This window comes from Lissotriton vulgaris, chromosome 8 (genome assembly GCF_964263255.1).
Source record: "Lissotriton vulgaris chromosome 8, aLisVul1.2, whole genome shotgun sequence".
Taxonomy (NCBI): Eukaryota; Metazoa; Chordata; class Amphibia; order Caudata; family Salamandridae; genus Lissotriton; species Lissotriton vulgaris.
This window is the reverse complement of record NC_141696.1, coordinates 793,725,952-793,740,121: the sequence shown is the minus strand read 5'-3', so window position 1 is coordinate 793,740,121 and position 14,170 is coordinate 793,725,952. Positions and strand designations below refer to the sequence as shown.

Below are 14,170 nucleotides of genomic sequence, written 5' to 3'. Positions count from 1 at the left end.
AACCAGTTTTAATCTATTTTTGTTTTGACTCTTCTTATATGTTTACTTGTGTGGTTTTGATAAATTGCTCGACCTGTCAATAAAATTGGAATGGCTTTGTTGTCGATTTCATTTGTCTGTTCTTGAATCAGTGGATTTTCTCCCTACCCTTATGTTTGTCTCAGCCAGAAACATTTTGGTCATGCATAGTTCCTGTGCCTACGTGAAGGTACTCAATTTTCAGCACTTATGGCCCGATTCCAATCTTGTTAGTAAAGCCCTGCGAACAGATCAGTTCCGGAGAGCTTTCCAAGTGAATCGCGCTCCAGGAGTCTGTGCGACCGATTCCAATGCATCCATATAGTGACGGACTCGGTTCACTCGGACTCCCATTGAACTCAAAAGGAGCCTGTGTACCGAATGCATACACAGACTTGCATTGCAACAAGCATTTGCAATGTAAGAGGATTCACGTTTACGCGAGACCTGTTGCATATTGCTTCACGGAGAATGGGGGGGAGGGTGGGGGCACGAGAACGGACAATGGGAGTGCAGGCGGGGGGAGAAGGGGGCACAAAGGAGTGCTCAAAGTCCACATACAGTGTAACACTCGAAGTAAAGGGGCCAGTAGCCATGGGAGGTGGCAAATGACGACGTAGCCGTCATAAGGAGGTTCTAACGACCCTCAAAATGAATCAGAAGACCGCATTTACGAAGGGCAAAGACACAAGCCAATGGGCGGAGAGTGGGCGGAGCTTCCACAAAGCTTCCACTCCGTACTGAATACTGCATGCCTCGCAAAACGAGCAGCACATGCGCGCTGCCGCTATAGGCGCGACCTAAAAAGGGGTGGTTGAGGAAAAGCATGCACCGTGCCCGCCAAGCTGTGCATGCATGGAAAAGGGGGACCCTGGGTACTCCCATGGGACCGAATCGGATGGCCCCGGGTGATGGGGGGGCCTGCTACAGCCCCCGAAGTCTGATTCCCACAGCCGTTTCGTCTTGCCAAAACTGAGTAGATACGGCGATCAGAATCGTGCATCGTACTCGCTCATTCGTAAGCCGACTCCATTGTGCGGCACGAATCGGCTTCAAACGACTCAGACTGCCAGGAAAGGGTTCAGAAGCCATTCAGTCGACTTGGACGAGATCTTTGTATCGTACTTGGTCATCAGGAACGGGGGCCGACTCAGTCAGAAACATAGGCTCCGAATTGCATATGCTCATACTGGAACCTTGCTCTCTCCCCCTATTATTCACATCCCTATTATCTCTTCACCATACCCCGCTCTCCAGTACCTTATTTCCCGCTTCTGTCTTTTAATTGGCAAAAAGCATTGACAATGCCAATAGCACGGCTGACTGTAAACCTGTTGGCTTTTCCAATGCTTGTTTAAAATTGCATTTGTTTTTTTAAATATATGGTTGAAGTTTTTTTTTCTTACTGTTTTTAAGTATTTTTAATTCAAATACCTTACACATGTTTATATAATACTTACTGATGACTGTGTACTGCCTGGAGATGTAGCGGTCTCCTTGATGTAGATGTGGTGCTATTTTGTTCTGCAGATGTAGTGGAGGTGTACCGATGTAAGGGGTCTGAACACTAACTGAAAAATATTACTACCTTGGCATTTAGAGGAAAAGGCAAATACGTTTCTCTGAAACTGTCAGAAGATGTACTGTATAGTTCTCATTGTAGTTTATAGTTTGAACCAGCATTCAGTCATCTGAGTCCCTAGAACACCTGCAGTTTGAGTTGGCCACAACACAGTGAAGCTCTGCAGGCAGATCTGCATCTTTTGAAGAAGGGGTTTGATCTTGGTCTCCCCATTCTTTCTCAAATGGGTCCCCTAAGTAGTATGGTCCCCTTATAAATTTGGCAACTCCACACATTTTATATTCACAGTCATTTGCACTGACCTGTCCCATTCTGTGTCTGACCAGGCACAATTTCCATTTCCACCTCGGCCACAGCTAATCATGTCAACTTTGCCATGGCTAGTATTTTGGTAAGAGACCTCCCCACGTATAATAACTTGTCCTGGAAGACCCTCCACACATGGGCAATCCCTTTCTCAAGGTCTTTGGTGCATTTGCCCATCTCAATAGAAGGCCTTATGCACACAAATTCCTTGCTGGTGAGTTTTCTGAATTAGTATGATTTTTAACCCCCTTTTGAAAATTCAGCACGATCCTCTATTATTTGGTTCCGTACGATTTTTGATAACTCCTGTATTAATAAAGGGTTTTTAATCAAGATGAAATGTCCCTAAAGTTTAAGGATTGTTCTCCATACTGGCCCACACTCATTAAATAATCATAAGCAGTTGGTAAAAATGGGTCGAGGGAGTGCTCTTGTTTCCATTTCCTGCATGTTATTTTTTGCTTTCATTTTGGGCAGCTGCACTATAGGTGTCTATGGTGTTGACACCCTGTAAACGATGTTGTCTATTTACTTGGTCCTTCAACTAATAGATTTGGCCACTATATTGGCGCATCACAGGACTCCTACCGCAGGTGCAGTTGCTTATTTAGCAATTCCGGGCTTGGAAGAAAGCTGTTTAGATCAGGTGTATCCAACTTTTTCTGCAATAAGAGCTACTTAATGGTCAATGAAAATCAGTGATCACTTCGGTGCGTCACTCAGGATTACTACCAGTAACGTGAAAAAAAGCTTTATCAATATGGAATGCCTCTACATGGTTAATACATAACAGTCATAGCTGCAATGTCCCTCACAAGGTAATAATATTGCTAAAAATTCTCCTGTGTCTCATGATTTATCATTCAGATCCCAGCTTTAAATATATTTTGGAAATCCAAGCAATATTTTCCAAACATCAGTTTATGAGTTAAGAAAATACACTATTTTTTTTTATGCTGGTCAGTTTTGGGATGCATTTGTTTATACAACCAAGCAAAAACTTGTAATTTAGAAGGCTGGGCTGCACACATGAAAGCTACTTAGAGGTAGCTGGAGAGCTACCAGTAGCCCCCAAGCTACTTGTTAGAGCTGCCTGGGATTGATCATGGGATTATAGCATCCTGGCCTTCTGGGTACCAATTTATGGGATTCAATTTCCCAATCTTGGAAGGATGGAAGGCTGAGTTTACCTTGCTGGGATTTGAACTTGTGTCCTTCAGATCACCGCTTTTGTCAATGCCATTTAACAAGCAACTTCAAATCGACTAAATAAATTCTAAATTTATAGCTGGTAAAATCGAGAACAGGGTTTCTTTACCTCGTTCTTAGAAAACTACTGAAAGGTGTCCTCTACCACTAAAAGTGGACCACCATGCTAGACACACATTCTCTTATAATCCTCTAAAAGTGAGCTGACCTGCTTGGTACCTGTAAATGTCACCTGCGCCGTACATGCTCTGTTGAGGTAAGACCCACTTATCAGCAGTAAAAGACAGAGTCCATCTACTGTTGGTTGACTGGGCATGCAGTGCGGTGATAAAACAAACCTTTTCATATACACATGATCGCATAATTGTTGGGGTTTGCAACTGCTTTCCTCCGTCTTCAGTTCTCATGTGAAACCTTGTTTTGTTGCTATCAGTAGTAAAATAAATGCAGTTTTACACATATTCCCGTCCCGTTATCCAGACATACAATTACATTTAATAGGAAATGTATTAATGAACTCTCATTCTTCTTGCGCAGTCATTGTAGCAGTTAATTTGCTATCCAGATTTGGTGTGCTTGTTAAGATGTAAAAGTTAATTCATACATATTACAGAAAAAGTGCTTACCTTTATGGGAATACTCCACTGGAGGCTATCCTTGTTGAATGGTCACTGTAACCTCCGTCTTAAACCTAAGAAGGAATTATATTTAAGTATGATTATATCAGGAATGTAAATGTTCTCTTGTACTTTGTGAGCACAGTATTCTGAACAAGCTGCTATCTATAGATTTCGAGCGTGAAATGTCTGTTTTGTGGAGTGTGGAATAAGTTAGGGAGAACATTTTGAAAAACTATGAAACAAAATATTTTCAGAACATGGCTGCAACAGTGGTTTGAGACAACTTTCCAATATAAGCACCCGTAACAGCTCACCTAATAGTATCAAATGGCAGCTGGAGAGCAATCCGAATCAACTGGTAGCTCCCGAATTGAATCACATGTTTTTTTTAAGGAAATTATAAATGAACCAACTCTTTTGGTGTTAGAGGGATAATGCTTCAATATACTCTATATGGCCTGTAATGCAACAAATATATGGTTCAGATGGAGACTGAAATCCCTGTCTTGTTGATGTAGCCAGTATTCCTTTATTTAAAAAAATAATAACTTGCGCCAGCCATTAACCTTATTGGGTCAACTACAGCGGTAGAGACAAAGTTGATAGTCTGGTTGTCTAATTTGTTTTTGGTTGTACATGTTCAGATTTTGCTATATATACTTTGGATTTGGAATGGGCAAAATAGGGCTTGTTGTAATTAGTCAATAATGTAGTGTTGATTACTGGATCCTTTGAGAAATGTGGAGTGTGCTTGGGTGGCGACTTGGAGATGTAATGGCTTTTACTAAGACCGTGATAGAGTGGTGTAATATTAATTGGTTAACTTTATATTATATTTTTGTTAACAAGTTAACGATATTTTATAGGTTGTCTAAAAATATAATAATTTACATAAACTATTGAAAATATATATTGTCTTTCCTCTGATACAAAAGGCCTTTTGCTTCCTTAAGACACAGTAGCTGATCCCTTCCTTTACTAACTTTCCTATGCTGCCTACTGCTTCCCAAATGGACACACCACTGCTTTTTTCGGTCGAGGACCGGAAATGCTGGCTTGCCAGCATTTCCGGGAGGAGATCGTATGATACTTAGTAGGGATCTGGAACCCGCCTCCCTCGGCCGTCTCACCTCAATTGGCTGGCTTCCTAAAAGGAGGCCAGCCATTGGAGGAGAGAGCCGTCCCTCCAAATAAGCTCCGTCTTTTTCGGATTCGGGAGCGTGATTTTTTGCATTCTTTAGCCCTGTGACGTCGTCTGTCACTCAGGGCGCAAAAAACACGCCCCCGAATCCGAAAATGGCCGTGCGTTTCTCCGAGGCATTGTCTCCTTGCCTCGGAGAGACGTGGTCGTGTTTTCGTAGCTGCTCGCCTCCCTTCCCTGCTGCTTTTAGGAGCTGCTTGGCTCCGCTCGCCTCCCCCCGCCCTCCTCCGTCGTGCTCTCGCCTCCCCCCCCCCCCTCCCTCTGCTGCAGCTCTCCTCCGTCGTGCTCTGCCGCTCCCCGGCCCCCACCCCTCCCTCCCGCATTCGTAATCGTGATTAGGCCACTCGCCTCCCTTCCCTGCTGCTTTTAGGAGCTGCTTGGCTCCGCTCGCCTCCCCCCGCCCTCCTCCGTCGTGCTCTCGCCTCCCCCTCCCCCCCCCCCTCCCTCTGCTGCAGCTCTCCTCCGTCGTGCTCTGCCGCTCCCCGGCCCCCACCCCTCCCTCCCTGACTTATAAACCAGTTGCAAATGAAATGCACAGTGTCAGCTAAACGTAAATGCCTATATGTGTATAGCTCTCGGGTGAGGCCGATCCGTGGCACAGGTGGGTGCGCGCGCCCGCTGCGGGCACTGAAATGTGAGTCCATGAGAGCGCAGCGGTGAACAGGTCGGTGAGTTTATGTCGTGGCGAATGCGTCTGACAGAGTGTGTGTCCCTTGTGAATACGTTGCCGAGTCTGCATTCTTGTGAGTGTGTTGGCTAATGTGTTACTGTAGGCCAGGAGGTTCCGCAGCAGGGCCGTAACTCAGCCCCCGAGAAGCTGCGAGGTCCCAAGCCTTCAGGGGGGCTCACCCAGTCAGAGGCCAATGCATATCTGTGGTGTATGCTCGACCCAGGTGGCACTCAGCACATTGTACAGGGGCCCCGTCATTTTGCTTTCCGCAACGACACCTCAATGTTTCTGTACTCTCTAGCACTATTGAGAACCGGTTACCTAACTTAACTGGCACAGTGTTGGATAATGTAGTGCTAAGTGGGCACCCTGGTGAATGGTGAGTATTATTTATAGTTTTATATAGCGCGAATTGGACCCGAGACGGCGGGTATCAGAACTCTTTGCACGAATTGGAGGTGTGCACTCTGGTGAATGTGTTGCCTCTGCTTCAGTGAAAGGGAAAAATGCAGCCCCCCTCCCCACCCCCACCCCCCTATTTGTTTTCAAAATCTCCCTCTCTGCTAGTTAAAATGTTGGCTTGTGCGGTGGCACTGCCCCTCCCCCACAGAGCTGCTCCAAGCTGCCAGGTTACTCAAAACCGTAAACTGCAGGTCCGTCCCTCACACCTCTTCATCCCGCACACTGCTTCTAAGCGCTGTGTCCCATGACGCTATAACGGCGCCTCAGAGGTCCCCACACTCCATAGAAAAACTTCTCACTCAGGCTCAAAAGCAAAGACATCCTTTCAACCTCAGACCCCACGCAGTGCAGCTAGCTATATACAGCGCCTGGATACACCCGTGGTGATGAGAGAGCTACTCAGATACTGACTGATTGATTTGTTGATTGATAGATAGATGTTGCAATCACTACATTAAAATATACTTTGCTGCTGTTACTGTTTCGATGGGCCGGATACAGCAAACATTTCTGAAACCGAGTTAGCCATACTGACAAGTCCCAATGTTTAAGCAGTATTAATGCAGTCTACACGCCGCTGATGGTCTGTGCAGAAGCATTCAGAATGCCTGCATCAATTATTAATATACATTTTTTTTTCGTGACTTTGCTTTTACTTGTATGATAAATGCAACTGTCTCTTTGGAGCTTGCTGTTTGGATTGTAAATCCATGTTAAAGGTTCACCGAACACCGATACAAAAGCAACATGTATATTTAGTTTTTTCTAGGAAGGCCTTTTTCAAGGTAGTGGGCGTCCCGAGTAATTTCTTTCCGCGAAGCAACTGTTTTTTCGTGATTTTCATTTTTTTCTTTCTGAAGTTAAAGCTTCTTGTGTTTTTTTTCGTACTCCTTTTTCTAGCATACCCCAGCGGCAGCGTGATCATGGGTAGACATTATAGTTGCCTGCGAGTAGGCAGGCCGCAGGACTCTAGTGCAAAGGTTCTCCACTTCACCAGGAAACCCCAAGTAGCTCCTAAAGCACAGCTAGAACCTCTTCTTGCCGTGAAGCTGGCCCTGCCGGCTGACCGTGGATTACTGAGCTCACCGGCTGCAATCGTCCTCTCTACATTTTCTTAGGTGGATGGGTCAGCATCTAAACCTCAGAGAATTGCCTTGTGCAAGCAGGTTTGATAAAAGTATGCAGCAACAAAAGGCAAAGTATGCGGTGTAATGCAGAACATTTGCTGATTGTTTTAAATATTTTGTCATTTTTATACTTGTAATACTGTCCGGGCATTAGTTGCATTTCAGTTTAACCCCAAAACATAGCAATGAGCAACAGAAAGGTGAGCAGTGAACCTTTGTAAAGGACCTTCACTACACAGTAGCATGTGTTGCTACTATTTTACGAATTGTTTTACTGTTTGGGGTAGAAACAATTGTTTTTTGTTAAAATCTTCAGATTATGCAGCAGATGTGGCAAATGTGGCAGATCCATTATTTATGTGAAATGAAATCATATAATTCCACTTCCCTGACAAAAAAACAATTGGCATCAAGAAGCTGCACTAGATAAACTAGTATTGGCAAAGCCATTAGGTGTAGACTTGGTAACGCTGTTGCAATCATTAATTCAAAAAAGAATATTGCACTAGTATGTCATCCAAAAAAAATACTTCCTATATGTGGAGAGCCTAAGCATGCAAAAATGTATTTAAATAAAAAAGGATTCACCATTGCATATAATTTAACAGTATGAATACACAACAGATGGAAGTAGTACCATTGTATCATGTCCCACCTCTAACTCCGCCCATAGCCCCGCCCACTAGCCGCACCTCTAACTCCATTTGATGAGTACCTGCACTTATTTTTTTCCATTTAAAGCACTGTGTGCAACGAATATCATTGATCCTTATTTCACAAAAGTGCCCTATTTATTTGAACCCAAACTGGTGTTGTGTCTGGAAAAGGTCATCTTTGACGTACTTTTATCCCTAAGTTGTCAGAGTGGTGAGTGCAGAGTGGTGAGTGCGCAGAGCGGTGAGTGCGCGTGCAGAGCGGTGAGTGCGCGTGCAGAGCGGTGAGTGCGCGTGCAGAGCGGTGAGTGCGCGTGCAGAGCGGTGAGTGCGCGTGCAGAGCGGTGAGTGCAGGTGCAGAGCGGTGAGTGCTGTTGAGTGCAGAGCGGTGTGTGCTGTTGAGTGCAGAGCGGTGTGTGCTGTTGAGTGCAGAGTTTGAGTGCAGAGTGGTGTGTGCTGGCAATGTAAATGACAATGCCATTTATTTATGATTTATAGAAAAAAAAGAAATGTCATGAGCAATGCCAATAGCTCTACCTTTAATGATGCCGAGACCATTGCATTGTAAATGCTTGTTTCAATTGCGCTAGCTTCACTATTTCTACTTACCCGCTCTCTGATGGCTTCCTAAACTCCTGCCTATTATATTTAGAATCCTGAAAAAGCAATGCCTGGAATGTAATTATTGTTTTTGAGTCTCATATAAAAATAACTATTTTAAGTATTTATATTGATTTTGTGAATATTTTTGTTGGTTGCAGAAAGCTATTGCATACCTTTTCCCTTCTGGACTATTTGACAAGAAAGCAAGGCCCATAATGAAGGTAAGGCTGTTCTTCATTATACATTTTGTGTACTTAGTTGAAAGAACCAGATTTACCTTCAGTGTTTTCCAATGTTGTTCACTGGGATATGGCTGTGATGGAGCATTTCTTTCTGCAGTGATCTTCCCCATTCCTCTGCTCTCTTCAGCTCTCTTCAGCTCTTTAGCTGTGCACACTCTATGGAATCCCCCCACTATGGCTACGCTGTGGTCCTTATCCTTGTTCAGTGTGTGTGTATTCCATGTATTTGGATTTGCTGGATTTTGAGCCTAGAGTTATCAATTCACTTCGAATTCCCCAATGTGAGATCATGTTGTGTTGCAAGAGCATTTGGATGTCTGATATCAAACCTACCATTGGTCTTGTTATAATACCCAATCGGTTTTAATTAGAAAATGTCCAATTTTCAAAGTCTAGTGTGCCACACACTCAAGCTGAACACCACAGCACCTTTATTGATGTACAGTGATTTGCATCCTTAAGTAAACCTATTTTCCATTCCTTGACAGTGCCAGCTGCGCAATCCTTTATTGGGTAATTATCAGGGTCCCCAGTTAGACACCCTCATACTTAAAGGTTTCCTACACTGTTATAGGACTTTTCACAGCCACATGGAGTCAGTATTTTAGAGTTAGCATGGTGTTTACCTATTTAAATTTCATTTTATTGTATCATTGGCTTTGATTTTCCATCAGACTATTGTAGGGGAGCATTTAATTTATATTTCTATTTTAGCATGGTTTGATCCCTGGCACTATAGAATGAAGTTTCTGAATGGAGATGGAGAGGCTTTAGATAGTACAAATGGAAAATAGACTATGGACCATGAGAAATAGAGGAATGAGACTATACCCTTGCTGAGGCAGATCACATTTTTCCTTTATTACCTAGATATCTGAAGAAACGTTATGTAGCCTATGTGATCGCTAAAAAGTTCAATGTACAAGCCGGAAAACTCAGTGATAAACTGTTACCTTCTAGAGAGATGTGAATGAGATCTGCTTTTCTGGGAACACGAGAAGGTTGTTTATAATTTGGGACCTCTAACTTCCCAATCTCCTTTTTTCTTTGAGCCATTTGAAATGATCACGCTTACACTGTACCTCTCCTCTGTCGAGTTGTTGAATTCAGTTGTGAGCCATATATTTCATTATGTGTGTTTGAGTAGGCCGAAGCCCCAAAGTGGCACCCTAAAGTTAAGCCCATCTAAATCCTTCTATGGGTAGCAGAACACATAGTGTAAAATGTTGTCCCACCAACAGCATGCCCGTATGCTTTATTAGAGGCTCAAATTATTAATGTTAGCTTTCCAACTAGCATGTTTCAGTGTCTTAAATTGCTAGTGATCTCACTGCATTCTAGCCTCGTTTGAGTTACACTGTCGCCTTTGAATGTGATCCCTCTGGTGAATAAATTAGTTACTGTTAGAAATTGGGTTTCTCGTTGGCTAGACTATGCACCTAATCCAGGCAGAACCCACCTCTCTAGACAGGGCAAGAAAGATACACACCTAAGGTAACCCCTGCCCACCCCCTTGGTAGCTTGGCAGAGCAGTCATGCTTATCCCAGATGCAATGTGTAAAGCGTTTGCGCAACACTCTCACACAACAGTGACACACTAGGCACACCACAAAAAGAGACCCCACACAAGGTTATATAAAAATATCCTTTCTATTAATTGTAAAATCACATTAGACCACAATCACATAACTCACTGTGCCACTAGGCACTTGTCATGACGTCACATAGATTACACAAATCACTTTGCTAATCGGGCATTTGTCATAACCACACCAGCAGGGCACTACAGTAAATACTGCTATCATGCACACATCATAAATTATCATCACATCAGGGTACATATGGTGCAACCCTGACAATGCAACACAACCTACATCATAACATCAGGGCAAGAATATGAGGCAATTGAAATGAGGTATGACACATAAGAATCACCTGCATACCCATTATCATGGGATACCACAACACTAAGAGTGGCCCCTGCGCTCCTACTTCAGGTTATACAGTAACTCATGTCCCTTCCTGGTGGACATCTGGGTTACCTGCCCGCCTACACCAGGGAATGCAGGAAATATCCGAGTGCTGCAACCGCACCCGGGTGGAATCTAAAAGTGGCCTCTCGGGACCGGAAAACAACAGTGCAGCCCGTTCCTCACACACACGATGGGGTCCTACTCGGGGGCTCTCCCCTGCAATGCCAACTTCAGTAGGGAGGCCTCGCTACGTCTTCCGCCCACTATTCAACGGCTGGGGCTGCCGGTAACTTGCAGTACCACCCTGCCCTCCTGGGCTCGTCTGCTCTCCTTGTCGAGGCACAAAAGAAAGGAAGCCTGCGGTTGACCACCGGCGTAATTCCGGTGATCCATAGCAAAGTCTCTGTCCTTACTCTCACCCCTGAGCTGGCTGCAGTGGAAGGTACGAGCTGTCCTCTGCTTCCGGCCGGGCTCCTCTTGCAGCACCACGCCCCCGGAGACGGGACACGGAGTGAAGTCTCCATCGGCTCTGCTTCGGGCTTGGGGAATCCTCAGAGTGGCCGCTGATGATGCGGCGTCCTCCTGGGCTTCTGGGGGCATTGCTGGGCAACGCCGGGAACTCCGGTCAGACACACAGGTTGCCCAGCAACGCTGCCAACTCACTTGCACTGGTCTCACTGACTAGCGGAAGTGCAGGGACAGGCAGCTCCTTACGCTTCGGACTTCGCACACCACATCAAGGTTGTTGCTCCCTTGAGGGCTCGAGTAGCGCAACGCCAAGTCTCTGGTAACACAGAGCATATGTGCCAAAACTTTCCCAACGCAAAGGGAAACCTCACAGAAAGAATAAAGCACTCACTGCGCGCTAAGTTTTCTGAGTACCTTAGGGCAGGATACCGCGCCCTGGGAGATCACTGGGGCATCCCGGCAGCAGGGAGCAGACAACAGCCCAGCACACAGGGTCCTTGCATGTAAATAAGAGGCAGTACTTTCAGCAGGTCAGCACAGCAAGGCAAAGTTCCAGTGGCGGTTTCTCCTGTTAGTATAAGCTTCTCCTCCGGCCAGATGCAGTCTGTAGAGCCAGCATGGTCTGGTTACAAGTCCACGCAGTGTCTAGATTTGTGGGGTCACAGCCCCTGTACTTATAGGTAGAATGTCTTCACAATCAAGGAATCTCCAATGTAAACCTATGAGAGGGCAGCCTCACAGCAGTGAGAAACCAAATAGGCTGTTTGTCACTACCAGGACATGCCACACAGTTAAGGCACATGTCCTACCTTTTACCTATATCATTCATAGGTGGGATGCACTCCTCCAAGTATTTCATATTATCATGTTTGTCCTTAAATTTTGAAAAGCGTGCTGTCTGGTTACGTGCCCAATAGTGAGAACATCTTAGGTACACACAGGGATGTTGCGAACGCTATGTTTAATAGATATTTAGTGAACACGAGTTGAGCCATTAATGCGAGTTATAAACAAAAGGATCAGCAAGAGGTCACAGGTTAGCATGATGTATTAGTGTACTGCTTGATGACGTTGGTGAATTAGTTAATAATGGAGAAATGTGAGAAATGTAAAAATGCATATATGTTATAGAGAAATGGATTGTAACACCCATTTAATTGATTTTCTAGTTACCCCAGACGAAGGGCCCACGGAGGCCCGAAATGCATTGGGTTTGCAAATAAACTGCTATTTTAATGAAATCTGCTTCAGTGCATATTCTTGAATGAAGAGGTTCGGATGGCCCATCAGGAATATTTGAAACTCAGAAAATTGGCATTACCCTACATGTGGATCGAAAATGGTGAATGAATGAAAGGAAATAAAATGTTTAAAAAAACGGAATGGAAAGGTTTAAAATGATGAACATTGGTTTACATGTTGCACATGCAGCAGCAATTGTGCGATGGTTTGGGGGCGCTACACAGTGTCCCAATGTTGCTACTACCTTTTACCTACACAGCACCCTGCCCATAGGGCTAGCTAGGGCCTACCTTAGGAATGACTTATGTGTAGTAAAAGGGGAGTGGCGGATGTGGCAACCACTTTACATGCCACGTCACTGCGGCAGTAAACTGCACGTACAGGCCCTGCAGCAGCGGAGGCCAGGGGCAGGTTTGAAAGCTACTTCAGTGGGTGGCGCGAGGAGCGCTGCAAGCCCAGTCGTAGCATTTAATTTACAGGCCCTGGGTATATGGGATACCACTGTATAAGGGACTTACTGGTAAATTAAATATGCCAAACAGGCTTAGACCAATCTTACCAAGTTTACAAGAGAGAGCACATGCACTTTAGCACTGATCAGCAGTGGTAAAGTGCTCAGAGTCCAAAAAGCAACAGCAATAGGTCAGAAAAAATACAGGAGGAAGGCAAAAAGTTCTGGGATGACCCTGCAAAAAGGGCCAAGTCCAACAGTTACTAAGCCCACCTCTTTGATACTGTTGAAGACTGTGAGTCAATGGATGCCTTGTGTAGTGCACCGGGATTTCATGATGTTAGGAGCCAACAGGGTTGAAACGTGCTATGCTATATGAGATTTAACTATTTGTTCTGTATTATTTGATATAAGTTTACTATTTGATGTTGAGTTCATCCTCCCAGTAGGGCATTGGCATAATCAATTGTGTTGTTTTTCAGTGAGCTAATATTGACACAATGGGGAGTATTACAAAAAATTGTTATGCTTTACTTATACAGCTAAAGGCAGAGGAAGGGCAATTGTGCCTCTGAACTGATGTTAGCGTAAAAGGTGATCTCATCATCTCCAAGAAAACTGTAAAATGTTTTTGCATGTGTGGCATAAGAGGCAGAAATTCTAAACAACTTTGGTTGCAAAGAAGTACTTTCTTTTGACCAAAGCTTCTGCACTGAAGCCAGCAGCATCACTTCAGTTTTCATCTAATGTAGTTTAAGCTACTGAAATTCATCTATCCTGACCACCACCTACATGGCTTCTCTCAGGGACTGCAAATTGCCCATTTGTTCCTGGACGTGCACACATATTTAGTTAATACAGCAACCATAAGTTAGTTGACAGTATCCATAGTTGGCATAGATTGTTACTGTATTTGATACGGTCTTGTGTGGCTTGTTCATTGAAATGTGTGTAGGAGGTCCAATGCATGTATCATTTGTGCTATTTGGTGATGTGTGGGAAAGAGAATACATTTTTTTTGCCCAAGAATGACATTTAGGATTGCTCAGGTCTTTTAGATTATTTCTAATCAACAAATAGATATGGCTATCTGGCTCTCCCTACAAGCAAGAACCCATAACATCGCCCGTCTTCTTTTCTTGAATAGCCCAAAACAATGTGTTGCAGCAGTATTGAGCAAACACGTTATTCACAGCTACTAGTGCCCTAGTCAGAACTATGAATAAAACATAAGGCAAGGAGAATAAATGTAAAGGTTGTTACTGTTTTGGAATTCTTAAAATATATGTTTAAAATATATGTTTCACTTATTTGATTCATAAATAACTGTATGTCCATTCATA

The 14,170-nt window shown here is 44.2% G+C and overlaps 1 protein-coding gene across 1 annotated transcript in view; it reads left to right on the top strand.

Moving 5' to 3' along the window:
* MRPS9 (mitochondrial ribosomal protein S9) overlaps positions 1–14,170 on the top strand; it is a 538,970-nt gene that overhangs the window by 246,202 nt on the left and 278,598 nt on the right. The window contains exon 3 of the mRNA XM_086934678.1: positions 8,610–8,672. Coding sequence (XP_086790804.1) covers positions 8,610–8,672 — 63 coding nt within the window. The remainder of the gene's footprint in view (positions 1–8,609; positions 8,673–14,170) is intronic.